The following is a 25769-nucleotide window of genomic DNA, read 5'->3' as shown; positions in this document are numbered from 1 at the left end:
TGAACCGTCCCCTCCAGCCTCTCTTCATACCTGCCGGAGGCCGGACAGAAAGCACCCTTGATGCTGCGAGTCCAGCTCTTCCCCATCGGAGGGGCTTCTGAGTGTAGAGAAAGGCACTTAACCACTCCCCGGGCTTTGAGATAGATGTGTTTACACGTATGTAAGCAGTGTGACTTGACAAACCAGCTTTCCTACGCGTTGCTTATAATTTAACGTATTAAGTTCCATTTAATAACTCAAACTATAGTTACAATTTGAATATAACTAATATAAACAATATATTCTATTATTCTTTAAGCAAAAGAAAAACACAAAAATTCAATAATTATAAAATCTTTTGCTATAGTTCCATGTGAACCTATTTTTTAAAAATGCCATAGATCTATTGCTTCCTTATTTATGAATGGTTTTTACGTCTTCCTACGGCTGTAGCAACACTCACTCTGACGCCTTCCCGGGGTTTCAGCGCCACCAAACCTCAACTAAAAAGGTTTCCTCTCAGACCAGCCGCAGTTTAGAGTCAGGAGACCTAGACGCTTCTGGAAGGGGACTCAGGTCTGAGCCACGGGTCATCTGATGTGTCCTCTGGTGCATGGACTTCATTTTGCCCTTCCACTTTCGTAGCAGCGGGGTCTCCCTTTCCTGTCCGCTGGCCCTGCGCCCCGCCCTGCGTGTCCCCGTCACATCGTCCCTCCCTGACGTGGCTGGCTGTGCACGGAGCTGACGGGGGGCGTCAGGGGAGCTCATGCTCTTGGCTGGGTGTCGTTGGGCCCCCTGGACTCCCCAGTGCTGCCCTCCTCCGGGGCCGCCTTCCCCGCCCTCCGGGTGATGCTGGGGCCGCGCGCCTCCCGCTCTGAGCTTGTCGCACAGGCGGGAAGGTGGGGTGTCTGCCCTCCATTCCGTGCACCGGAGAACACAGCCCCGCTGCACGAATCCGCTTTCTGAAGCCACTTAGCTCCGGCTGGCACCACCGCCTCACCCAGCTCGTGGTGTGTGCTCTTGACAGAATGGCCCCCTTGGGAAGTTTGAGTACAGTCGCCTCTGGACGGGCCTTTGTGAGCCCTTCCCACGCGTTCACGGCCCCATCGCACTGCGCGGCCGGGCTGGCTCCCAGAACCCGCGCTTCCCTCCGCTGCCCCGTGCGCATCCGCGCCCCGTGGGCTGCATGCAGGAAGCAAGCGACGCTGTCCCCGTTCAAGGTTCCTGAGCCCCGCACAGGCTCTCTAACCAGTGGGCAAGGGTCCGACCCCAGCAGCCCATGACCCCTGCGCAGAGACGGAGGTGGGGCCCCCCGAGGGCGCATCTGGCCAGCGGGTGTAGGCCCAGGCGGTGGCAGGAGAGGGCCGCTCGTCCTTCCTGCGAGGCCGGTGTCGTACGCTGGGAAGAGGAAGGCGCGGGGCCAGGGAGGGCAGCAGCGGGGCCCGGTGACCGTTCCTGGGGCAATCTGGGTGTAACCCCTCCCTGTTCCGCCCAGCGTCCCCGCCGTCCGGCTGTGGGCTCCGGCCGCTGCCCAGTCGGCAGAAGCGCATCGTCGGTGGGAAGAACTCCTTACGGTAAGGGTCCCCGGGAGAGAGGCTCCCTGCCCCAGTGACGGACAGACACACACACAGGGTCACAGCCGGGGCTTCCACGATCGCAGGGACGGGGCGGGCTGTTCGTTTCCGCTGTAGACGCGGCCACACTGTGCCTCCTCGCCCGACGTGCTCCGACGTCCCTCCCGGGTGGGCGAGCAGGGGTCTGCTGACGGGCGGCAGGAACGGACTCTCGGCCTCAGGGGGAGAGAAGCGGCTGCAGGGTTCGCGGAATTCAGAGCACAGCCATCTGGATGGACACGTTCAGTGTCATTGTGTCGCTGCCTTTGCTCGGGGCACCGGCGCCTGTACCGAACCCCGTGCAGGCTGCGTAGCGGGGGGAGGGCACACGGCGCCCCTGCAGTGTGACCAGGGCAGGTGTTCCTGGAAAGTCTGGGCGGGCGCGCACTGCGCCAGCGTGTGCGGGGCTGGAGGAGGGCCATGCCCAATTGGGGGGGCATCTTTCACCCCAGACGAGACCCTTTTATGCCCCTCCTCCCCCAGCCTCCCAAGTCACTGCCTAACGGATGCTTCTCTTTGCCCTTCTGCCCCCGATGCGGCGCACGGGCGGCTTCCTCCCTCGCAGGGGTGGCTGGCCTTGGCAGGCGTCGCTCCGGCTCCGGTCGCCCCGGGGAGACGGCCGGCTCCTGTGCGGGGCCACGCTCCTGAGCAGCTGCTGGGTGCTGACGGCCGCGCACTGCTTCAAGAGGTACGTGTGCCCTCCCGCCGCCCGTGGGGCCCAGCCGGCGGCGCGCTCAGCCCTCCCCGCGCCCCTGTGGGCGGCACCGTGGGCTCTGGCGTGGAGCAGGACCAGAGGCCCTCAGGAGGCTCCCTGCTGCCCCGCGGAGTCCGGGTTTAGGGGGACGGAGGGTGGGGTTTGGGGAGGCTGCTCCCTTAGTGCGTCCCCGAGAACCTGTCCGAGGGTGGCCGCGTGTCCCCAGAGAGCTGGCAGGGACCCCGACTGTCTAACTACGAAGGCAGAGGAGGAGGAGGCGTCCTTCTAGCAGTTCCGTTCCTTTGGTCTGGGCGCGTGGGTCTTCTGATTTCTGTGTGCCTTCTGGAAAGTCGGGTCGCACTCCGATGGTTTCAGCTCCGCAAACATCTTGTCAGTCCAACAGCTTCTCAGTCCGACCTGAAGCCTCCAGTTCAGAGGCGCTGCCCAGAGGAAACCAGCCAGTAGGGGTTCCCTTTTATGTTGAGACTTTTAATCTGTTCACGGGTCATATCTGCGTGTGGCCTGCGGTGTGAGGACGGGACCAGCAGCATCTCTCACTATGGGGGGCTTCCCAGCACGTTTTACGGAACATCCGTGCTTTCCCGCTGTTGTGGGTCGTCTGCCAGGTTCTCGCGCTCGGTCTCCGGGACCTCTGTTCACGTCCCCTTGTCTGCGTTGATAAATACTTCTGCAGCAGTCGTCCGTGCTGAGGGGGCTGCCGAGACCGGGCATGCCGTCCGGGTCCGAGCTCACGCAGGACGATTCGGCTGAGACCGCCCTCCTGCTCCGGACTCCTTCCGGACGTTACAGACGCAGGGGTTCCAGGCATGGGAGTGGGGAAGTGGCCCCACTTGAGGTGGAGAGCCTCGACCTGATCTTGGGTGCCCTGGGGGGTCGTTTTCAGGGGCACGCTCGGCTGGCCCGTTTACACGCTGTTGCTGCCCTCTTAGTCAGGCCACTGCGTGCTCAGCGACCGCCTCCTTCGCGTGTGTGGCCCAGGCGCCCGGCCGGGCTCCGCCCGTGGCAGAGGCTGCTTCCTGCGTGACTGAGGTCACCGCCAGGGCCCTGCTGCAGACACGACGGCATCCAGCCGTCCCTGTGGGGAAGCGGCGAGGTGCTCGGGGGTTCCTGGAACCCTGAGCACGAGAGTTAGGCCCCCGAGGGTCTCTGATAGAATAGCGATGCCCGGATACAGGACGTGCACGTGAAGTGAGAACTCCAGGTGTCCGGTTCTTGTCCGTGACTGTTACTTTGTACAGTTTCAGGACGAGACATAACCTCACATCTGACTTTAACGTTGCAGTGGGACCGGAAGGCGATGTTCTGTAGGCGCCTCTGAGGGTCCCAGACAGGCGACGGTTCACGGCGGGCGGCGGGCGCCTCCGGGGCCCAGGCGGTGTCAGTGCCGGGGGCCTGCAGGGGGCTGTGCGCCCTGTCACCTTGGCTGCGCCGTTGAGTTCTCTGCGCCACTGCAGCGCCCGTGCTTCACATGTCGCAGAGCGGCCGGAGCCCTGCGCTGGGCTGTTAGAACGTTCTAGAAGCTTACGGCCTCGGTAACTCGCAGGTGTGAAGAGGGTGATGTTTTAGAGACAGGCGGTCCCTGGACAATGCCAGCGTCTTAACTTCACTCTCAAGGCCAGGCCTGGGACCCAGCGGGTGGCCTGCGTGTTCTGGGGAGAAGTTGAGATGAGAGGTGTTACATGTTACTTCCCCTTCCGGCGGCCTGGCAGGCGGGGGCTGGTGCAGCCAGAGGGGGGGTCTGGCAGATGAAAGGGGAGAGGGCTAGAGAGTGTCTGCAGTGGGTGTGGGGTGCACGCCTGGCGAGAGGCAGCCACAGGCAGCCTGAGACTAGGGGGCCGGAGGCCCGAGTCCAGGGGCTCCGAGGGGACCAGCTTCGAGCGTGAGCGTGCGGGGGCAGGGACGCGGACGGGACAGTCAGACCCACCGAGGGGCCAGGGCCGCAGCGTGGGCTCGGTGTCTGCCGGGGCCCCGTCGCGCCGCTCACGGCTGCCTGCCTCCCAGGTACGGGACCAGCGCGCGCACCTACGCCGTTCGGGTCGGGGATTACCACACGCTGGTGCCCGAGGAGTTTGAAGAGGAGATCGGGGTCCAGCAGATCGTCGCGCACCCGGCGTACCGCCCGGACAGCAGCGACTACGACATCGCCCTGGTCAGGCTCCACGGGGCGGGGGGCCGGTGCGCCCGCCTCAGCAGCCGCGTCCTGCCGGCCTGCCTCCCGCTCTGGAGGGAGAGGCCCCAGAAGACAGCCTCCAGCTGTCACATCACGGGATGGGGAGACACAGGTAACGGGAAGGGCACGGGGCTCTGGCGGGGGCCAGCGGGCCGTCAGGTCTCACCGGATCCAGGCGAGCGTTTGCAGGGCCCGCCGAGGGGGACACCCTGGGGTGCTGTTGGTTTGTGTTAGAACCCAGGCCACGCGGCCGGAGCTCTGCTGCCCCAGGGCTTCAGGGGTTGAGACTGCCAGCTCCCCAGACCGGGAGGAGACGGAGGCAGGGAGTTTAAGGCCCCACCCCAGGACTCGGGCCGGGCCGTCTGCAGTGGAGAACGCTTTCCGCCGGGACCTCGCTGCAGCTACCCCAGCCAAGAGCTGTGGTGTTGGGTGGTTTGCTTTCCTGTCATGGAGCCTGGGATCCACCTCAATCTTAGGGAGAATTCCTACCTGTAGAACAAAGGCCGAACCACTGAGGCTGACGTGGAGGGACCCAGCCCCCTCCCGGCCCTCCCACCTCCGAGTCCCCGAGCAAGAGCGGTGTTCTCAGGCAACGACACACACACACAGATCCGTGCATGTCACCCCCGGGACCGCAGTGCTGGCGCACCTAGGGGAGGGGCCGGATCCACAAATGGTCAGTGAATAAGGAGCAATGTCAGGCTGGCTGCTCTCTTACAATAATTAGCACTGATAACTGTACTCTTGCAAGGAGCATCAGATGTATCTCTCTGCCAGGGTCACTTCACCAAGGCGTTACTGAGTATCAGTAGTTCCGTGGGGTCAGGGCTTCACACTTCCCTGTCCCATAGCAGTGCAAGAGCCTCCGTGGCAGACAGTCCCGGGGAGGCACTGGGGCCCTCCTGAGTCTGCGTCAGCAACGGACACACTTCTTGGGGGATGTTGCGAGCATTGGGCCGGGTGCTGACCCAGGGGGCCCAGCCTGAGGAGGGGTACGTTTATGTCCAAGTTGGGACCGTGTCCCCTTCCTGGGGACGCCATGTCTGAAATAACAGAAATGGCGAAGGAAGGTTTTCCAGAATGTGTTTGATCAGGGACGCGTTATTCCAGATGAGTGAGCAGTGACAGAGTGACAGTGGGATTCCCATCTATGGCACGGCAGTGACAGAGAATGACGGTGGCATTCCGGTTTATGACACGGCTGTGGCCCGTTGCAGCCACTCAGCAGAGGCGCGGGTTTCCCGGGCACGGGGCACACGAACAGGCAGCAGTTAAACTGAAGCCGGTTTCTGCGTGGGGCTGTCTGGTTTCTGAGTCTTTATGAAAATACCATTTCTATGTAGGACGGTTACTGCCACCTTCCACGCTTACATGTAATTGTCATGTCATGAACTCTCAAGTCAGTGAGGCCGCTGGGTCTTAGAGGAACGGGCGAGCCGATGCCCCAGCAGCAGGAGTGCATCCTGGGCTCTAACACGCGGAACTCAGGGCCTGCCTCCCACACACGTGCCAGCTGTGGGTGTCCCTTCTCTGTGGCAAGTGCACGGATGCCCGCCGGTCCCTCTGGGGCTGAGGGCGCGGCCTGCCACCCACTCCGCACTGATGCCACACCAGGCAAAGTTTTAGGCCGTTAGTGTTCACGCAACCGCTGCCCGCAGCTCTGTGCTCGGGCGCGCTAGCGGGCGGCCGCCTAACGCGGAGGTCTGGTCTGACAGGGCGCGCCTACTCCAGGACCCTGCAGCAGGCGGCTGTCGCCCTGCTGCCCCGGCGGCTCTGCGGGGCGCGCTACAAGGGCCGGTTCACCAGGCGGATGCTCTGCGCTGGGAACCTCCAGGGACGCCGCCGCGTGGACAGCTGCCAGGGCGACAGCGGGGGACCCCTCGTGTGCGAGCGACCGGGAGCCAGCTGGGCGGTGTACGGGGTGACCTCCTGGGGGGACGGCTGCAGAGTCAAGGACTCGCCCGGCGTTTACACCAAAGTGTCAGCCTTTGTACCTTGGATAAAAAGTGTCACCAAACTGTGACTCATGGAGAACAGTACGTGAAGAATCTGTGGGAAACCTTCCTCCTCCACACGGGTGCTTGGCCAGAGGTGCCAACGCACGGGGACAGGCCCGTGTCAGGAACTGCGCCTCTGCTGCCTGGGAGTGCGCCCTGGACACCTCCGCGCAATGCTGACCGCCCTTCACTGGCACGGTCCCTGCCCCCCGTGAGCCTCACTGGACTCGACATCGGTTCCCACTTGCACCTCCCACTTCTCAGAACTCTGGAGGTTACTGTGTATATTGACTGTGCAGCGGTGTTTTCCCCTTTCCTGGGAGAACTCCTCGTAATCGAACCGGCGATGCACAGGTTCTGGGCGCCCGTACTCGACATGATCACCAGGCAGCTCATCTCTGCAGCCTGTCGAGTGGAGAAACCCAGGGCCCAGGGCAAAGGAGTTCCCTGAACTGGACTGGGACACGTCCCTCGTCACAGCCCCTCCAAGGGCAACTATGAGGAGCTATCCCGGCTGCCTCGTGTGTTACTAACAATCTAACTTACCCACCGCATGAGCTAACACGTCTGTCTGGTTACCCTGACCCATTCTGAGTTTATAACTGGGTAACATGGCTGGTTCCGGAGCATCAGCTCTTTTCGGCCCCAGGGCCTGAGCGCCGCCTGCTGCGACTTGGTGGCAACAGGTTCAAACCTGTAATTCCCGGGGAGCCTGCTGTCCCCTGCAGCACACTTGAGATAAACCCCAGAGGGACAGGCCCGGAGGGGCCCAGGCGAGGCAGCTGCTGAAAGGGCTTGAGTACCAACTCCCAGGGTGGGTCTCAGTGCTGACAATGGTCCTGTCTCCCCCAATTCTCCTTCCTGAAGGGGAGCCCTCCCTGTGCCATTTCCCAAGGGGTGAGGACTCGCTGCTCACGGTCCCCTTCCAGGACACTCGGGGGCAGTGCTAAGTGTCCGTCTGCACAGCAGAGGCGTGCCCCCCAGGGTACCCGAGTAACCCATTCAGACAGGCTGGTCTGAACCCCCAAACCCCAGGCAGTTTACCCAAGGCACAGACGCCAAGACCCAGCTGAGAGGTCAGGGCGAATTTTAGGGTTAGGAGGGGCCGATTCCCTTCTCCATTCCTGGGTGTCCCCCTTTGTAAATCCTGGGCTTTGTAATAATAAACTGGTGCTACCCTACCGGTGCTTCGCTTTCCCGTTTGCGCCTCTGTGGACCGGCAACGTGGCGCCAGGTAGAATGACACCGTCCTGTCTAAAAGCTCACGATTCTGATACAGGAACTGTCCAAGGACTTCCTTGCGGAGCGCACTGCACTGGGCACCTGCCTGCGGGCTCAGGAGGAACCCCCGGGCTCAAGCCCAGGGCCGGGCAAGCAGCACTCAGGCGCCCGGTCCCTAATGAAGTCAAACTTTCACTCATGAATATGCCTTTATTCTAACTTGTGTGACTTACAAGACACGAACCTTCAGTGCTCATGTGTAAACAACGTGCTCAGCCCTCGCCACGTGCAGCTGCCTTCGTGGTCTGCGTGGTGCAGAGCCTGCCGTCTCCCTCGGGTCACCCGGTCGTCTGCGCCAGTGACCCCCAAAGGCGGCGCCCCTCCCCCAGCTCAGCCCCCAGCTCCCGACAGCAGAGCAGGAGGCGTCCGCTCGCTGGCTCCTGTAACTGCCCTCCCGCCCCTTCGCCAGCCAGGGCACACGGAACACCCAGAAAAGCCATTCTGTCCAATTGCAACAAGGAAACACACTTATTAGTCTCCACTTAAAATGACAACGTTCCGGCCTTGGGAGGGCCTGGGTCGCTCTTTTGTTTCCATAACGTCATTTGCCTTCTGTCCTGGAGCTGAGATCTGCCACCGCGTCCGTCCCGCGCCGGCGGGAAGCTACGCGGACCCCGCCGGGTCACTCAGTCACTCATTCCTCGGCCCCTGCAAGAGAAGGACAGCTCCGTGACTCACGAGGCCCCGGGGTGGCTCGGCCACTTCCCCTTCCGCTGGCAGATGACTCATTCCAAAGACAAAATGGCAGCAGAACGGGCCCGTTCGGCCTTCGAAGTCCTCTGCGCTAAGATGAACTCTGGAACGCGAATGGAAAGGAACGTACCTTGGGTTTCCCATCACGTCGGAACAGGTGGTTCGACCTCACGGGAACACCGGGAAAACAGCCCTTTGCGCAACACCCCGCACCCTCCAAGCGTTTAATCAGCAACAGAGGAAATGTCTCTTGTGTAAGTCAGAATCTGATACCAACGGGATGGTGACAGCTTTGCCAATAAACAAGAGTATGCTCTTCCATGGCTAGGAAGGGACACTGCCACAGCCGACAGGTCCCAAGGACACATGGACGGTCACGGCGGCGGCGCGGGGGACCCCACCCCACTCACCGCGGCGCTGGGGCGGATCCACACGGCCACGTGGCGCGCCCGCCAACTCGCCCGGGGCGCAGGCTGCTCACGGGTCCGAGGCGCACGAGCGCGCCTGGGACTCAGCGCCCGGGGCTGCACCCGGCGGCGGCCGCACGACCCAAGCGGCGCCCGAGCGCGCTCCGGCCTCCCAGCCCACAGACTCCCGCAGCGGACCTCGCTCCGCGGCCGCCGGTCTCCCGGGCCCGCTGCATTCTGACTCCACGGAAAGGCTCCGTGCCCACCACCGTCTCAGCGCACAGAGCAGGACCCCCTGACGACCCCGCACACGTGCTGCCTGGACGGGAAAGGGCGCCCGCTTCCGCGCACGCGCTCTTATAGAGTGGATGACGCCATTCCGCTGACGCACTGCGAGGGGCGGGGCCTACGGTGCCTCTCCTCCGCCCCGCCCCTCCTGGCCCCGCCCCGGCCCCACCTCCTCCTTCCTGACGGCTTCCAGATTTGCTCCACCTCCCCCCACGCCCCGCCTCCTTCCGGGGACAGCTCACTTGGCGTCTGAGTCGAACTCGTACGCATGCGCACATCCGCGTTGAGGGGGTGGCGGAAGCCAAAGAGTTCTCGCGAGAACTGGAAGCTGATAGTCGCGGGCGGCGGCCGGCGGAAGGGGGTGGGAGTGTGTATTTCCAGTGTATGTCAGGGCAGTTACCGTGGCGACGGAGGTTGCTGGCGCCCCTGTGCCCACCTCTCCGTGGGTGCGCGCGGGATGAGCTGGACTGGGTGCCGGAGGCGCCCTCCGTGTCCGCGCAGCGGCCGCCCTGCCGCAGGAGCGGGTCCGGGCCTGGCGTCTCCGGGGGTTCGCACGCGGCCCTGAACGTGACCTCAGGAGGGAGGGCCGCGGCGTCCGGCCTGGGGCGGCGGGGACCCGCGTGTGCAGGGCTCGCCACGTGCGCGGACACGCCCCGTGCTGGGCCCGCTCGCCGCCTGCCGGTCTGCGGCGCGGGGCGCGGGCAGGGCTTCCGTGGAGGAGCGTCCGGGAGGGAAAGCCGCCCGCCGGCTCCCGCCGCCCCGCCCGCGGTCGCAGGGCAGAGCCCGGTCACCACCAGGAGGCCGCGCGGAGGGAGGAGGTGGCCCGCGGGCTGTTTTCCAGGGAAAACGCGGGAGCCCGAGCGAGCGTCGCCGTGCGGCCGCGAGTGTCCTCGTGGCGTGGCAGCGGCGGCCCGCAGAGCAGCGACCCGAGCGGTCCGGTGTGTTCGCGCCGGAGCCGGAGAAGGAGCCGCCCCCGAGGAGGGAGTCCGTCCTCCTGGCCCCGCTGGAGGGAAGGACATGAGCGCCACCCTCGAAGGCTGGGCGCGGGCATTCGCTGGCAATTAAAGCGGCCGCGGCCCGCGCGTGGCTTCCGACTGCGCGGTTTCCCTCTCGTCGCGCGCTCGTCCCTGCTAGGGACTCGGCCAAGGGGGCCTTCGCCTGGTGTCACGGTTCCCGGCCACACTTGGCCCTACAGGGTCACCGCCTCCCGCTTCACGGACCGAAGCAAGTTCACGGCCACCCGCACCTGGAGAAGGGGGGGAAATGGAGCCCTACTGTGTGCTCGGACGTCAGTGAAGGGCACCGAGGGTTCCCACCGGGGCCGCGTCACAGCCACCGTCACACCGCGCGGCCGCCCAGCTTCCCTAACGCGCCTTCCAGTCCCTGAGCGCGTCTGTGGAGGAGGGTTCCCGACACGCCCCGCTCCCCGTGCGCGTCACCGGCCGCGGACACTGCCGCGCCCTGCCCACCGGCGATCAGCCCCGGTCCTGGCCCCGGATGGCACCGCCGCAGGCTGCACGTGGCACGCCTGTCCCGTGTTCCTTCACGCTACCCCGTGGCGTGGACTACATTTCCCGCTCTCCCTCCCCGTCTGTTAAGACCCCTCTAGGTTCCTAAATTATTTATTTGTTTGCTTGTTCTTAGGGGGAAGGAGAGGGAGAGAGACATCGCTGTGCGGTCGCCTCCCCTTGTGCCCCCAGTTGGGGACCTGGCGTGCACCCGAGCCCTGCGCCCTGACCGGGGATCGAACCGGCGACACCGACGCTCAGTCCACTGAGCCACGGCGGCCGGGGCTTCTGTTTGTGTTTCCCGGGCATCTTTCTTCTGCAGCATCGGTGCATGTCGGTCCCTTCCCTTTCTTGCCACCCTAATTTTTTTTTAAATGTTTTTTATTGATTAGTAGTTATGGATTGAATGATGTCTCTTAACCCTTTTCGCCAAATCTGTTGCCCCCAGAACACAACAAGGACACCAGCCTGTTAAACCAAGCACGCCACCCTAATTTTTATTCTGGCGCCTTACATTGTAAAACATTGTTCATAAATACCCGCCGCGTTCCCACGCCACGCCAGGCCCTGTTCAGGCGCCCGGGCTCGAGCAGCGAACGGCAGTCAGCGGTCTTGTCCGCGGAGCCTCGTTCCCGGGGCGGGGCGGCGGTCAGTTACTGGGAGGGTGGGGGTTGGTCCGCCACCCGGGGCGCTGCCGGGGGACAGACGCCCGTGAGCACAGCTGGGCGCCTGCGCCGGGTGTCCCCTGGGGCCGTGGGCCGCACCCTGGTGGCAGAGGGCGTGGGCGGCGTCGCAGACCGGCTGGGGCCCCACCCCCAGGCGCGCTGGCCCTGAGGGACCAGGTGCCGGCCTGCAGCCTCGCCTCCCGTCCTGTCCGAGCTCCCGGCGCAGCCCGAGGAGTCTGACCGCCGCCCCGCTTGCAGGACGTCCCTGCGGCCGCTGCTGGCCTGCGACCGTTCAGGGGAGGGAAGGACGCGGAGCCCTCGCTCAGGAAGTTGCCAAAATCCCTGTCACCCTCAGTGCAGTTACGGCGGGGAAGCCGTGGAGTGCTGCGGGGCAAGCGCGTGGGGGACGAGGAGGGTCCGGGGCGGGGGCTGTGCTTTACAGGGCCGTGCGGTGTGTGCTCTTACCGGGGCCCCAGTTTAGACAGGAAGTGGGACCGAAGGCCCAGCCCCGGGCACGGCGACGTTTGTCATCCAGGGAAAATAGCAGGAACAGCCGCCGAGGCTGAGCGGGGCCGGGGGGACCTGGGGGGAGCCTCTCCTGAGGGTCAAGAAAGGTGCGCTTTGCACACTCGGGGGGTGACCGGCTGCTCTGGGTACCAGTGGGCTGGGGTTGAGGGGTGGCCTTGGCCGTGGCCGTGGAGGGCGTCTGGGACCCCGTGAGGCGCAGGTTCCGGGAGAACGTGAGCAGGAGAGTCGGAGCCCGGACTTGGGTGCCTCTCTTGAGGACGAGAGATGGGGGGTGTCTGGACAGGGACGGGCACTGAGTGGACCCTTCCTGCGCGTGGGAGAACGTGCAGCGCATTTGCGTCCCGAGGGGAGAGGCCCGACGGCCATGCAGGAACCGAGGCGCAGGGGAGACGCGCTGGGCTGCCGCGGGGCGGGGGCTCGGGCACGAGCCGGAGCCAGCGCGCAGCTCACCTGCGGGAACCGCGTGGCGGGCCGGGTGCTGTCACGGGGACCTCCCAGTGTCCTCGTCTGTGACCCCCCTCCCGGCTAACAGGAGGTCCGTCCGCTGAGCGGGAGCAGGGCGAGGGGCTGCGGGCCAGGACGGGGGGCGGGCAGCACGAGGAGGGGACACTGGGCACGTGAGAGGAAGGAAGCGGGGCCCTGCGGTGGAAGGGGGTCTGGAGCTGGGGCCGCAGTAAGAGACCCCGCTCAGCAGCGGGGGCGCCGGTATTTGCTGAGAAGCGAGGCAGGAGGCGTGCGGGGCCCCTGTGGCCTCGCAGACGGACGGGGGGTGGGGGTAGGGGGGGGCGCCCGGGCCCCTGAACTCTTCCACGCGCTTCCCCGTCACCGCCGCCGCGATGGCGCTCGGGGCTCATGGACGTGCGCCCGTTTGCTGTCGAGGCCGGTTCTGCTCCGGTTTGCGTGCCTTTGTGAGAAAGGTCGCCGGTTTGCGTGCCTTTGTGAGAAAGGTCGCCGACTACTTGGTACAGCGACGCGCTACGTTAAAGGGAAGAGTGTCAGTGCTGTTTCAGGGGTTCATAAACGGGCTGTAAACCGCCTTATGCTTTTGTACTAGACGTCAAAGTCATGTAAAAACTTAACGACCACTTGCTAAAATGCTCTTGTGTTTATTTTCCCCTGTAATATAATTTACAAATGTTATTTGATTTACTCTAATACTCAGATCTAAGATCCCTCTGACCCACTATCTATAAAGGTTATTAATATCTACGTTAGCGGAAGAGAGGCGTGTGCTCACGTGAAACAATGGAATGGACATTAGAGCGGCCCGTTTTCATCCGGCCACGCGGTGGCGGTGTCACCTTATCATTTAGATCTGTTTAAGAGCCTAAGGTTTAAAATTAAATACATTCATTTGTTATTGTGCATGGACGTTTTATTAATGAGTATGCACATGATAACATGAAAACGTCAGCATATGTAATGAATCTACCAACCTACCTCCTGGGCTCCAGTTTTGTTTCTTTAAAATCTTTTATTTATTGTTTTTCTATCACAGGTGTCCCACTTTTTCCCCCTTTGCTCGCCCCCACCCTGCCCACCCCTCTCCCTCAGTCAGTCCCACCGCGTTACCCCCTTGTCCGTGTCCACGGGTCCGTTGTACCTGGTCCTTGACAAAACCCTTCCCCTTCCTACCCCCCTTCTCCCCCCTCCCCCTCCCCCGTCACTGTCAGTCTGCTCCTTGTTTCCACGCTTCTGGTTCTGTTTTGCACGTTTGTTTGTGGTGTTCGTTAGTCTCCTGTATTAGGTGAGATCATACGGTATTTTTCTTCCTTTGCCTGGCTTATTTCACTGAGCATAATTCTCTCTAGTTCCATCCATGTTGTCGCAAATGGCAGGAGTTCTTTCTTTCTGCTACATAGTATTCCATTGTGTAAATGTACCCCAGGTTTTTGATCCAGTTTTATAAGTATCCATAGTTAATATTGAAAACCTTAGGTTCATCTAGAAAGGACCAACTTGCCCCAGATGCAGATTCTAAGAATAAAATTGCAGTACCACAGACCTTCTTTATATGAGAACTTGATGTATAGGTTTTTAGAATACTGAAGTCGTCAAGTAGAGACTTAAGTCACTTCCTGACATCTGAGGTGCGTAAGCTGGAGCTTTTGAACATGGGGTGCATCAAAGTACACTGGTTCTGCGGGAGAAATGTCATTTTTCTGCCCAGTCTACCCCCGGGCAGGGGTGTCCGGCTCGGTGAGTGTTTGTCCCCCGGGAAGCTGGGATGATAACAGTGAAAAAGGTTCTGGGAAACCCTACACATTGTTCAGAAGGAAAAACAAATCACAAGTTAGTATGTGAAAGCAAAAATGAGAGATGTTTTTGATCTTGGGTCCCGCTTATGTCTGTCTTTACCGAAAGTTTTAAATTGAGGGTTTTTTCCCCTCTCGTGAGAATATATGTCAAATTTCATAATGGAAATCATTTCACAGAGAAAATTTTATGACAAAACTTTGGAACTGACTCCTGTTAGTATTTATAATTGGGATAGATTTTCCCTGCCTTGAAGCTCAGTGTTAGAAGTTTCAGTTCTTCACGAGACAGCAGGGCTGTGCTGACTAACTTCTGTGTGCTTCTCAGAGAGCCGACGGGACTGGTATAACTGAGAAACTGAAGCTTGAGCTGAATCTGGAAGTGTGTTATTCTTTTATTTTAAAACTCCAATGAAAGACTTCAAATGGTATATGAGTGTACTCCAATTTAATACATAAGGTGTTTTAGTAGTTATTTCTTAATTCTTTCCAAGTAGATATGTAGAAACCCAAGCTGAATTAGAACCAGAGAAATGACTTTTACATTTCTCCGATTTAAAACCCTTCTGTTTGTATGATAATTTATGTAAATGAACTATATGTCTTAGCCATCAAAAGAATCCTGGAAGAAAGCCCTGAAATTCAGTCGGTTCCATAAAAGCAATACGAATATTCAAACCCTCATCATTATTCAGGGCAGTAGTGGCCAAGGAGGTCTGAAGACAGACGTTTTAGAAAAGGAGCAGACACAGGAGGGGTCTGGAAAGGACAGTCGTGGGTCACGATCACCTCCAGGTGGCGACAGTCATGATAATAGCTAATGCTTGTCAGGTGGCTTCTGCCCTAAACGAGCACATTTAAAAAAAATCATTGCTTTTTTCTATCACAGCTGTCCTACTTTTTCTCCAATTGTTCTCCCCCCACCCTGCTCACCCCTCTCCCTCAGTCACTCCCCACCCTGTTGTCCACGTCCCTGGGTCATTTATACCTGGTCCTTGACTAGACCCTTTTCTTACTCAGCACCCCCCGCCCCGGTCACTGTCAGTCTGCTCCTTGTTTCCACGCCTCTGGCTCTGTTTTGCTCATTTGTTCATGTTGTTCATGAGTCTCCTGTATTAGGTGAGATCATAGGGTATTTTGCTTTCTTTGCCTGGCTTATTTCACTGAGCATAATTCTCTCTAGTTCCATCCACGCTGTCGCAAATGGCAGGAGTTCCTTCTTTCTTTCTTCTGCATATTATTCCACTGTGTAAATGTACCACAGTTTGTGATCCGCTCATCTACAGATGGGCACTGAGGCTGCTTCCAGCACTTGGCGATTGTAAACAGCGCTGCTATGAACATAGGGGTGCACAGGTTCTTTTGAATTGGGGTCTCAGGATTCTTATGGTATAATCAATGATCAATTATCAATTATCAGTTTACACCACACACCAGAATAAATTCAAGCTGGACAAAAGACTTAAGTGTAAGTCATGACACCATAAAAGTCCTAGAGGAAAACATAGGCAGGAAAACTTCAGATATCACACGTAACAATATCTTCACGGATACATCTCCTAAGGCAAGGGAAATAAAGGGAAGAATAAACAAATGGGACTACAGCAAACTAAAGAGTTTCTGCTCATCAAAAGAAAACATCAGTAAGATGAAAAGGGAACCAACCATATGGGAAAACATCTTTGCCAATGACACCTCAGACAGGGGACTGATCTCCAAAATATATAAAGAACTCATAGAACTCAACGCCAAGAAGACAGACAACCTAATTAAAAAATGGGCAAAGGACCCTAACAGACCTCCCCAAGGAGGACATACAGAGGGTCCATAGCACATGAAAGGATGCTCAGCATCACTAGCCATCAGAGATGAAAATAAAAACCACAACAAGACACCACCTCACACCGGTCAGAATGGCATCATCAGCAAATCAACAAACGACAAGGGCTGGCGGAGAAACGGGAACCCCGGGGCACTGCCGGCGGGAACGCAGGCTGGTGCGGCCACTGTGGAGAGCGGTATGGAACTCCCTCGAGCACTTTCCGTCCTCAGGACAGTTGTACCAGGACCGCCATCGCTGTCCCCATCTCACAGATGAGCACGCTGAGCCCAGAGCCGCGCGGGAACGGACCCGAGGAGAGAGCTGGGGGCTGGTGGGGCCTGCCTGGCCCGGGGTCCACACTCTCAGCTGCAAGGAGCAAGAGTGGCATCAGGCAGGGGAGGAACGGGACCCTGGGCTCACCTTTCAGGCCCCCCGCTTCGCTCCGCGTGGGCCTCGGGGAGCGGCCCAGCGTCTCCACACGCGTCCTTTGTCTGTAAGCGGACGCCAGCGGCGTCCCCTTCAGGTGGCCTTGTTTCGTGGTTTCCAGGACGCCTCTGGTCAACGGGAAGCGCTCTGTGAAGGCTAGGGCTTCCTGCTGTTGTACATTTTAAAACTGTTTTGCTCATTTTAATTCTTTATTAGGAATTTGTTATTATTTAACGTCTGAATTTGCTTCTTGTCATTTAGAAGAAAGATGGAATTGTAAGTCTTTGCGTACTTGGGGAAATACATATCTTTGTTAATTAAAGTTATTGCTCTGTAAAACTGTATACTTACTAAACACTTAAATGCAGAAAACACGCTGTGTTAAAACAATGATCCTTTGCCGGTTTTCCTTCCCCAGTTATTTCGTGCGAAGTCAGTCCGTTCGTCCCAGGGGTGTTTCCCGAGCCCCCGTCGCCGGTCAGGGACCAGGCACGGCAGCGTGGAGTCACATCCATGAAGGAACACTGGCGTTCGACGGGCTCAGGGGCCAAGGAGAGGCCCGGACGGAAGGCAATCGGTGGGTTATACAGCAGTGATAGCGCCGCAGGGGCTACAGGTGAGGAGACGAGATCGGGGTGTGGGCGCAGGACTGCAGGGGCCGGGGAGGGTCGTTGCTGCTGGACTTGTTAGAAAGATGACATCTGAGCAGAGAGCCAAACACACCGCAGGGGCTGGCGGTGTGGACATCTGCAGACTGTCCCCTCTGGGGCGCTCAGAGCGCCGGCCAGGGGCCGGGACACCTGCTGCAGAACGCGGGAGAGGACCTGAGGCCTGGGGTCCAACTGAGGGTGCCGGGCAGGGTGCGTGACTGTGGCCAGAGCGCTCTGACTCGGTCCGCACGACGGTCGCTCTGCGGCTGATGGACAGCCGGGGACAGGGGGCAGGGGCGGGAGCTCAGGTCTCTGAGGCGAAGGCGATGCTGTCCCCTAAGGTGGCAGCTCCACAGAGCTGGGGACAAGTGGCTGCTTTTTGATGGAATGGAGGCTGCAGCCACCGGGTTTGTTGACGCAAGGAACGTGGGGTCTGCCGATGGAGGGTGACAAGGGTTCACAGGGCCCCTTGTCAAGGGTGTGACGCAGGCTGTGTCCACGTGCGGTGGGACAGGTTGTTTGGGAGGAAGGTCGAAGTGTGCCCGTGGGCTGGACCTGCAGGCTCAGGCCCTGGAGTCGCGGTGGCCCCGTCCCTCCTCAGTGGGCAGGGCCAGCCCCCGGCTGTCGGCCCCTTTCCCACGAAGCTCGGGGACAGGATATCTACATGGTGGTTTGTGTTCCATCAGCCGCGTGCCCGGGCAGAAACGTAGCTCTCTTGAGTTTTCAGTAACAGTCTCCATTCAAGATAGGTCTCATTGCGTTCGGAATTTTTAAAAGTATATTTTATTGATTATGTTGTTACAGTAGTCCCAATTTTCCACCCTTTGCTCCTCTCCCCCAAGTATCCCACTTCCCTCCAGCAACCCCCCCCCCCTTAGTTCATGTCCATGGTTCTGCATATAAGTTCTTTGGCTTCACCCTTTCCTCTACTATTCTTAACTCCCCCCTGTCTATTTTGTACCAACTGATTATGCTTCTTAATCCCTGCACCATTTCCCCATTTCTCCCCTTCCCCCTCCCAGCTGATAACCCTCCAGATGATCCCCATACCTATGATTCTGTTCCTGTTCTGGTTGTTTGTTTTGTTTGGTTTTTGTTTTTATTTTTAGAATTAGTTGTTGATAGTTGTGAGTCTGTTGTCATTTTAGTGTTCATAGTTTTGATCTTCTTTTTCCTAAGTAAGTCCCTATGACATTTCATATAATAATGGCTTGGTGATGATGAACTCCTTTAGCTTTATCTTGTCAGGGAAGCACTTTATCTGCCCTTTCATTCTAAATGATAGCTTTGCTGGGTAGAGTAATCTTGGTTGTAAGTCCTTGCTTTTGATCACTTTGAATACTTCTTGCCAGTCCCTTCTTGCCTGCAAAGTTCCTTCTGAGAAATCAGCTGATAGTCTTACGGAAACTCTTTTGTAGGTAACTCTCTGCTTTTCTCTTGCTGCTTTTAAGATTCTCTCTTTATATTTAACCTTTGGCATTTTAATGATGATGTGTCTTGGTGTGGTCCTCTTTGGGTCTAGCTTGTTTGGGACTCTCTGTGCTTCCTGGACTTGTATGTCTATTTCCTTTGCCAAATTTGGAGAGTTTTCCTTCATTATTTTTTTCACATAAGCTTTCGATTTCTTGCTCTTCCTCTTCTCCTTCTGGCACCCCTGTGGTTTGGATGTTGGCACGTTTAAAGTTGTCCCAGAGGTTCCTAAGCCTCTCCTCATTTTTTCCAATTCTTGTTTCCTCCTCCTGTACTGGTTGACTGTTTTTTTCTTCCTCATATTCCAAGTCATTGATTTGAACCCTGGTTTCCTTCTCTTCACCATTGGTTTTGTGTGGATTTTCCTTTGTTTCATCTAGCATAGCCTTCACTTCTTCCCTTATGTGTTTGCTATACTTAAATATGTCTGTCAAGTATGTGAGCACCTTTATCACCAGTGTTTTGAACTCTGGTCTGTGAGGTTGTCTATCTCCTCGTCGCTTAGTTCTCCCACTGGAACCTTGATCTGGTCCCTCTTTTGGGCCACATCTTCCTGTCTCCTCATCTTGACAGGCTCCTGTGTGTGTGTTTGCCTCTGTATCTTAGGTAGAGCTGTCACACCTGTTATGTTGTAAGGGGCGGAGCCTTAGGGACTCGTCAGTACAGGGCGACCCATTTCACCACATTGTGGTGCTGTATGTGGGGGAGGGGTCCGAGAGGGAACAATGCTGCTTGCCCAGCACTCGTTCCTTTTCCAGGCACTTCTCCCACTTCTGTATGGGCCTGGCGCCCCTCTAGCTTTGCCCTGGCCGTCGTTCCCAGAATGGGAGGGTCTGCAGACGTTCTAGGACCGTGGGGGCCCTTTAAACAAGCGGACTCTGCTGAGAGACCGGCAGTTTCTTCCTCTGCCCCAACCCCCACTGGTCTGCACAGTCAGAAGCAATGAGGCTTGATTCTCCCCAGAGCTGGGCCCGTGAGCTGTGTGGTCTGGTCTGGTGCTGGGAGTGCTCCCAGGTGTCCCTCCTGACTTTTTAAAATGTGTGACTGTACTTTCCCTCGGCCTGCCGCTGCCACCGCTGCTGCCACCACCACACCGCGTCCTCTCCGCCCCTCCCACCTGTCTGGGTGAGTGTTTCTTCTTTATGTCTTTGATTGTTGGACACCCATGCAGCTCAGTTTTCTGGAACTTCTGGCTGTCTCTAGTTTTGAGGTAGTTGTGTTCCTTCTTAGTTGTGGAGGGAGACGCAGCGTGTCTGTCTGGGCCTCCCTCTTGGCCGGAAGTGCATTCAGAATTTGTAAGTCTGTTAGGAAAACCCAGTCAAGTCCAGGATTCTTCTCTCCCTTTCTGCCCAGGGTGGTGATGGTGACACACATCAGGTGGGAGGGTGACCTCCGGCCTCGGCCGTCACCTGCCTCTGCTGGCGCCGTGGGCCCCACAGTCCTGTCTGCGCTACGTGGCCTCGGTGCCCGTGGCCCGCAGTCAGTGCGTCAGCGGGCGGCCTCTGGCCCCAGGGCCCTTCAGGCCGGAAGGCCTGTTCTTGGTGACCTCTGCCAGAACCTGCTTCTGTGTGCTCTCTGGGCCGCTCTGTATGGAGCGAGTTTTGGCTTTTGGAACTTAAATCACTTTCAGCCCCTGGGCCCGTGTCCCCCACCTGTCCTTCTGGCGTTGGGGCGGACACTCCTGAGACCGGGGGTTAGCTCGGCCACCTCACTCTGTGGGCCCTGCGGGCATCATGTTCACGCCGGGCAAGGGGTGTAGCGGCCCGTTGCGGTCAGAGCCTCACGTCCCAGTCGCCGTGACCCTGCGGGACACGCTTGCTGCTGCAGAGCGACGGCCTGAGGAGCAGGGGGTCTCTGGTTCTGTTTCCTGGTCCCGGCGGGCGCGTCTCCCGCCTGGTGTCAGTTCGCACCTCCCGGGCTGCGTTTCTGTGAGGGGCGCTCCTTGTGGACTGAGGTGCTGCCTGTTGTCCTGATTCTAACTGGGAAGTGCCGTCGTTCCTCTTTGTTCTTGCCCGACAGGTGAGGCCAAGCATTGGAAAAGTCACAGCAGGCACGGTTGCTTTGAGATCCAAATGTCACTTAATTTTTAGAAAGGCTGAGTTTTTACGGTAGCTCCTTCCTCTGAGACTAGGTGTATCATTATCTAGAATCCAGCTAATTCCACCAGCGTTTAGGCTCTTTGCTTCCCTCCGGGTCCACGGAGGGTGTTCTCTCCCTTTGCTCTTTCCCAGGCGCCTTGTTCTACCTGCGTCCGGCCGCCAACGCCAGAGACCTTCATGAGAGTCTAACCTGGAGAGAGTTGAAAAGACAAAGGAGTCTTTTCCAGGTGACCGATAAGACAGAGTGACCCCAAACATGGCTGTTTTCATTTGGGTATTAATCTGTAGCCAGGGAAACCGGCATCTTTTCTGACTGTCTCCCTGTGCACGCAGTCTTTTGGCAGAATTCTCAGTCCATCTGTCGTAGCTGGGAGTTGGCCAGACTCCTAATGGAAAGGTTGTCAGCAGAAGGCCTCCTGTTAATAGAAATTAATAAGCCTGCCTCCTTCATCTGGGAGCAAAAAGCTTTATAAATTTCAAGCCCGTCTCTCCCATTCCAGGGTTTAAAAATGACAAGTCGGGCTCCTCTGTCTCTCTGGACGGACACAGGGCTTGTGCCGTAAATTACGGGGAGCAGGATCTGCTGGAACCTGGGAAGTCACCGAGGACCCTCGGCTGTCACCCTTCCGCGTCCTCCCAGAGCCGCTTCCTGGTTTCGCTCTGAGCTCTGGGTTAAAGTACCAGCTCCGACGCATTTGGATTCTCACGCCACGATTCTGTAGACAAAGTGCTATTGGCACACTGTATTTTCATTCACGAAAAGATTTCATCTAACCCTTTATCACATGGGCTTTCATTATGACCCTTAGTGACCCGAGCACCCATTTTACAACACTCAGCCCGGGGTGCAGCTCTGTGGGTGTCCGCGCAGTGATAGCCGAGGGAAAGATGGGAGAGAAGGAAGTATTTGTCACAGCTTTTCTGAGGTGTGATCTGCGCGTCGTAACACTCACCCCTTCTAAGCGGGCAGTTCAGGGGTTTGTAGGAAATTCGTGTGGTTGTGCGGCTGCCACCACCATCCGGGTGCAGGACAGCCCCCCACCCCACCCCCCAGAGGCCGGGGCAGCCTGTCCTGGATGCGAGTCTGGCCCCGGCGGGCCCTGGTCTGCTTGCTCCTCTCAGTCTGTTTCCTCCGGACGTTTCTTTGTTCATCACTGGCGAGGACGCAAAAGTCCGTCAGTCCGTTTCCCGGTGATGGACGGACACATGTATGGCTTCCAGTCTGGGGCTGTCAGGAAGCTCACTGCTGCGAACAGGCCTTTGGGGACATTTCACGTCTCGAGACAGACTCCGATCTCAAGACACACACCAGTGTGTCTGTGAGCGACTGCGGAACTTTTCAAAAAACTGCACAACTGCCCTTGCAGAGCGGCCACATATCACGCATGACCGTCAGCCGCGTGTGAAGGTTCCAGCTCCTCCACGTTCTTACCGACAGTGGGTGCCGACTTCGGGATGAGAGCCGCTCTGTGGTGTTTCCCTGTGGCTTCGTCTGCACGTCTGTGCGATGACACATTTAGGATGCGAAGTGCCGCTGTGTCTGGGAGGGGGGCTTTTGACCGTCGAGTTGGAGACAGCTTTCCCCGCTCACTCTGAGGTTTCAGCCTGTGAAAGGCCGCACTTCCTCCCGCTGCGCCGTTCATTAGCAGAAATGCGCAGCCCTGGGTTTCTCTGGCTCTAATGTCGGGCTCCGATGTGAAGAGCTGAGTGGGCTGGCAGTGGGGGTCTGGCTGGATGTGCGTCCTGCCTCCTGCCTGTGTTTGCTTAGCTCCTCTGTGCCCTGGTCTCTCTACCGAAAATGAGCTAATGGGACCGGTCACAGTGTTGTGATGAAGCCGCCTATGAAAACCCTTGTTCCGGACGGTGCATTGTGACCGAAACGTGACGCTCGCTTCTGAAACCAAATTCATCACAAGCAGCGGGAGCAGACAAGGCCCTTCTTGTCCTCCTCTTCGCTCTCTGGGCTCTCTCCTGGGTCACCGAGACGTTCCGCTCATGTCAGCCACCGTGGAGGCTGCTCCGGCTGCTAAGGGACGCCTCTCGGATGGCGTGGGGGACAGCTCCTGGGCCGGAGGGACGTGGTTGCCGGGGGAAGCGACATCAGGTGGAGCGGAAGTCCTTCTGAGTCTTGCAGCAGCGTCAGCTCCTTGTCACTCGGCTAAGCCCCACCCACATGACAAACCAAGCACAGTCTGGGTTCAGCCCCTGGCTGCCGGTTCCTTACGGCCCATTTAGTGGTGGCTTCACAGAACGCTAGTGTTCCAGGTCCCCGCAGTCCCGTCTGGGTCCGTCCGTGCTAGCAGACAGGTTGACTGAGAGAGAAATAAAGATGCCAGGCCTGGCATCTCACTCACTGGTGTTTCTGAGTGGGGACGCTCCCACCGGGCCATCGGCGGCTCGGTAAATTGTGGACGGCTGTGTGCACAGAAGAATGAGGAGTCTGTATTTTTTATTTTAGCCGATATACAGGAGCCCAGTTCCACACGAAGCGTTATTCTCCCTGCCTTCTCTCCAATGATCAGTCAGCTTAAAAACAGGAGGTCACACCAACCACGAAAGCTAAAATAACGTCAGTGTATCAATCCTGTTCACAGCTTAGGGACCAAGGTCATGTGGAGTAAGAGTGGTGAGGGGTCGACGCGCTTATAACTGAGTGAGGAAGTCCCCGTTTACGTTCCTTGAAGCCTATCCTGCTTATTTCAAGTCATGGTTAGAAATGAAGAGGGGACTTAGGACATGTCTTTGCCACGTGGTTGAAATGTCCTTCCCCAGGTGGCTGATGTCACCCCGCGCCCGAATCAGCACATGGAGCAGCCGGCCAGACCAAACTATGGTTTCTTTACAACCAGGTCTCTGCCGAAAGCGCCACGCGTCCCTCAGAACGCAGACTTACGTGAAAGCTTCTGAGTGATTGTAACGGCGGGGACTCCTAGAAACTTCTGGACGTGGTCCATCACGGTGGCAGGATCCATTCTTAGCTGTTGCCCGTCAGGGATTCGCAGCTACGGTGCCAGGGGACGGGGAAAGGCACGCACGCGGGGGAAGACCAGTAACTGCCCCGCACAGGTTCCCCGCGGTCCGCTTTGTTCGGCGCGGCCCTGGGCCAAGGGGTTTGCACGCCCCGCTCCCAGGCCGGACTGGGCCACCCTCGCAGGTGACCGGCAACAGGAAATAAACCGCATGACATAAACGCACTCACGCTCGTAAGCTGGGAGGTCCTGCAGACTCTGTGCAAAGAAAAAGCCTCCTGAGGGGACCGGGAGAGCTTTGAAACATGGCTATAAAGTCACGAGTGGGAACCAGGTCTACCACGTGCAGACCGCGGGCCACCATTTGAGCTGGGGAGGACCACTGTCAAAGGGAGGAACGGCTGGAAGAAGACCTGGGGCAGTGACACATGGGACGCGTCACCCCCGGGGGCTCTGCTCCGAGTTTTAAGAAGTACTTTGGTAACCCGGTTCCGGAAAAAGACAGGAAGCCCAGAGACCTGAGTGTGAATGGAGATCCTCTGCGGACAGAGCGGAAGAGCCGGCTTGTTACTGAGGCTGGGGCGGGGGGACCTGCAAGGTAAGTGACAGGACAGCGTGATGGGGGGCCACCCAGCCTGTGGAGCGGCTCTCTGTCACCCCTGTTCTGTTCGCTCCAGATCAGCGCTGTTCCGTGGGACTTCCTGCAAAGACGGGCACGCTCCCCAGCTGTGGTGTCCGCCAGGTGGAGGATGTGACCGAGGACCTGAATGTTTAATTTTCTGTGACTTGAACACACGTTTGCACAGCCGTGTGCGGTAGCCGCTGTCACGCTGCCCAGCGTGGTTCCAGACACACAGGCACGTCGGACGTGACCAGCCATGTTCGGCCATCGGGGTCGGCCGCGACAGTGCCGCGTGGTGGCTGCCCGGCGGAGGAGAGGCTCAGGGAAGCCGGGAACAGCACGGGCCTCAGGAAGCCCCGCAGGGCGGCGCGGAGGGGAACAAAGGCACGTAATGGAGCTCGGCAGCCTCTGCCGCGTCTGGTCACGGTGTGTGGAGCCTCCTCCTCAGAATAAGGGTCAGGCTGTGACGCTTCCCAAGCTCTCCATGGTCGGGAAAGGCGCGAGCTGGGGCCTGGACCTGCAGAGCGAGCCCGAAAGCCTTTCAGAGAGAGAACTGGGCAGCCCTGCCACCCGCCTCGTCTGTACTGTTGCCACGGCTTCATTGTTCACAAGCGTAGAAGCTGGGGACGTTTTCAGGAGTGACATTTCCTTCCGTCCCGAGGGCAGAGCCACCCACGGACAGGGTCTCACCGCTCCGAACCGGGGAGGCGGGGAAGCATGGGGGCCACTGTTCCATGTGGCCGGCGCACCACCCGGGGACCAGGCGGCGCTGCTGTATTTGCATGACTGTATTTTGTATGTATTTGACAGTTTAACTTCTAATTTTAACTGAAGTATTTTCCTGAGATGGTTGATATATTTCTAAGTTGAATTCAAAGGCCAAAAATCAAATTTTGTGTGTTGTTGATATGTTTTTTATGGCTTTCATCACTTATGAAATATATACACATTTGTAGTTGTATTTATTTACCTTTTATGCCAAAAAAATAGAGAATTATGTATACGGATGGAAGCATCACTTTGATGGAAGTGCTTTCTCACGAACAGAGAGAAATGCAATTCCTGGTGTGATGGACTTCCTCCTGCTTCACATCTGTAACTGCCATCAAAGATAATTAATGTAAATTGAAATGACATGTGAGCCTCTTGAGACACCCAGTCCCTTCAGAAATGGAGACAAGTTCATCTGAGTAATTTCTCTTCTCCTTCATGGATTCAATTTCTAAGGCACCGAGGCTAACATTTATTTGTGGCTTCAAACTTACACGTTTAAAAATGTGAGCGCACAGTTCATATACTTTTCGATTCATACTAATAACCCAGCTTACCAATCAGCCCCCTGTGGTGGTTATTTCTGTTAAAGCACTGTACGTCCTCCAAGGTTTGGGGGCGGGGGTGTCACTAAGGCTGGAGGGGCGCATACCCCGGAGCAGGTGCAGGCAGTGGTTCCTGCAAAGACAGCCGAGGGTCAGAGAGTAATTCACAAAAACTCAGCTTCCTGCTGTCAGCCTCGTACGGCCCTTAATAAACCAAATACCTCGTGATCCAAACAGACACAGTTACCCCCTGAGTTAGATGCAGCGTGTAGGAAGGAGCGGGTTCACGGCAAAGC

General features: G+C 58.0%; 1 protein-coding gene and 1 non-coding gene across 2 annotated transcripts in view; one reads left to right on the top strand and one right to left on the bottom strand.

Moving 5' to 3' along the window:
* Positions 1-6641, top strand: part of PRSS12 (serine protease 12) — a 31655-nt gene extending 25014 nt beyond the window's left edge. The window contains exons 10-13 of the mRNA XM_090288747.1: positions 1475-1553; positions 2158-2280; positions 4309-4589; positions 6193-6641. Coding sequence (XP_090144873.1) covers positions 1475-1553; positions 2158-2280; positions 4309-4589; positions 6193-6500 — 791 coding nt within the window. The 3' untranslated portion in view covers positions 6501-6641. The remainder of the gene's footprint in view (positions 1-1474; positions 1554-2157; positions 2281-4308; positions 4590-6192) is intronic.
* A 2048-nt stretch (positions 6642-8689) lies between these two features.
* LOC149999153 (small nucleolar RNA SNORA24) lies at positions 8690-8820 on the bottom strand. Its single transcript, XR_016513839.1, has one exon. It is a non-coding gene; the product is annotated as a small nucleolar RNA SNORA24 (small nucleolar RNA).
* Between the last annotated feature and the right edge of the window lie 16949 nt (positions 8821-25769).

The sequence above is a fragment of the Furipterus horrens genome, unplaced genomic scaffold (genome assembly GCF_987537825.1).
Source record: "Furipterus horrens unplaced genomic scaffold, mFurHor1.1.pri manual_scaffold_10, whole genome shotgun sequence".
Taxonomy (NCBI): Eukaryota; Metazoa; Chordata; class Mammalia; order Chiroptera; family Furipteridae; genus Furipterus; species Furipterus horrens.
This window is presented reverse-complemented; position numbering and strand designations above follow the sequence as displayed.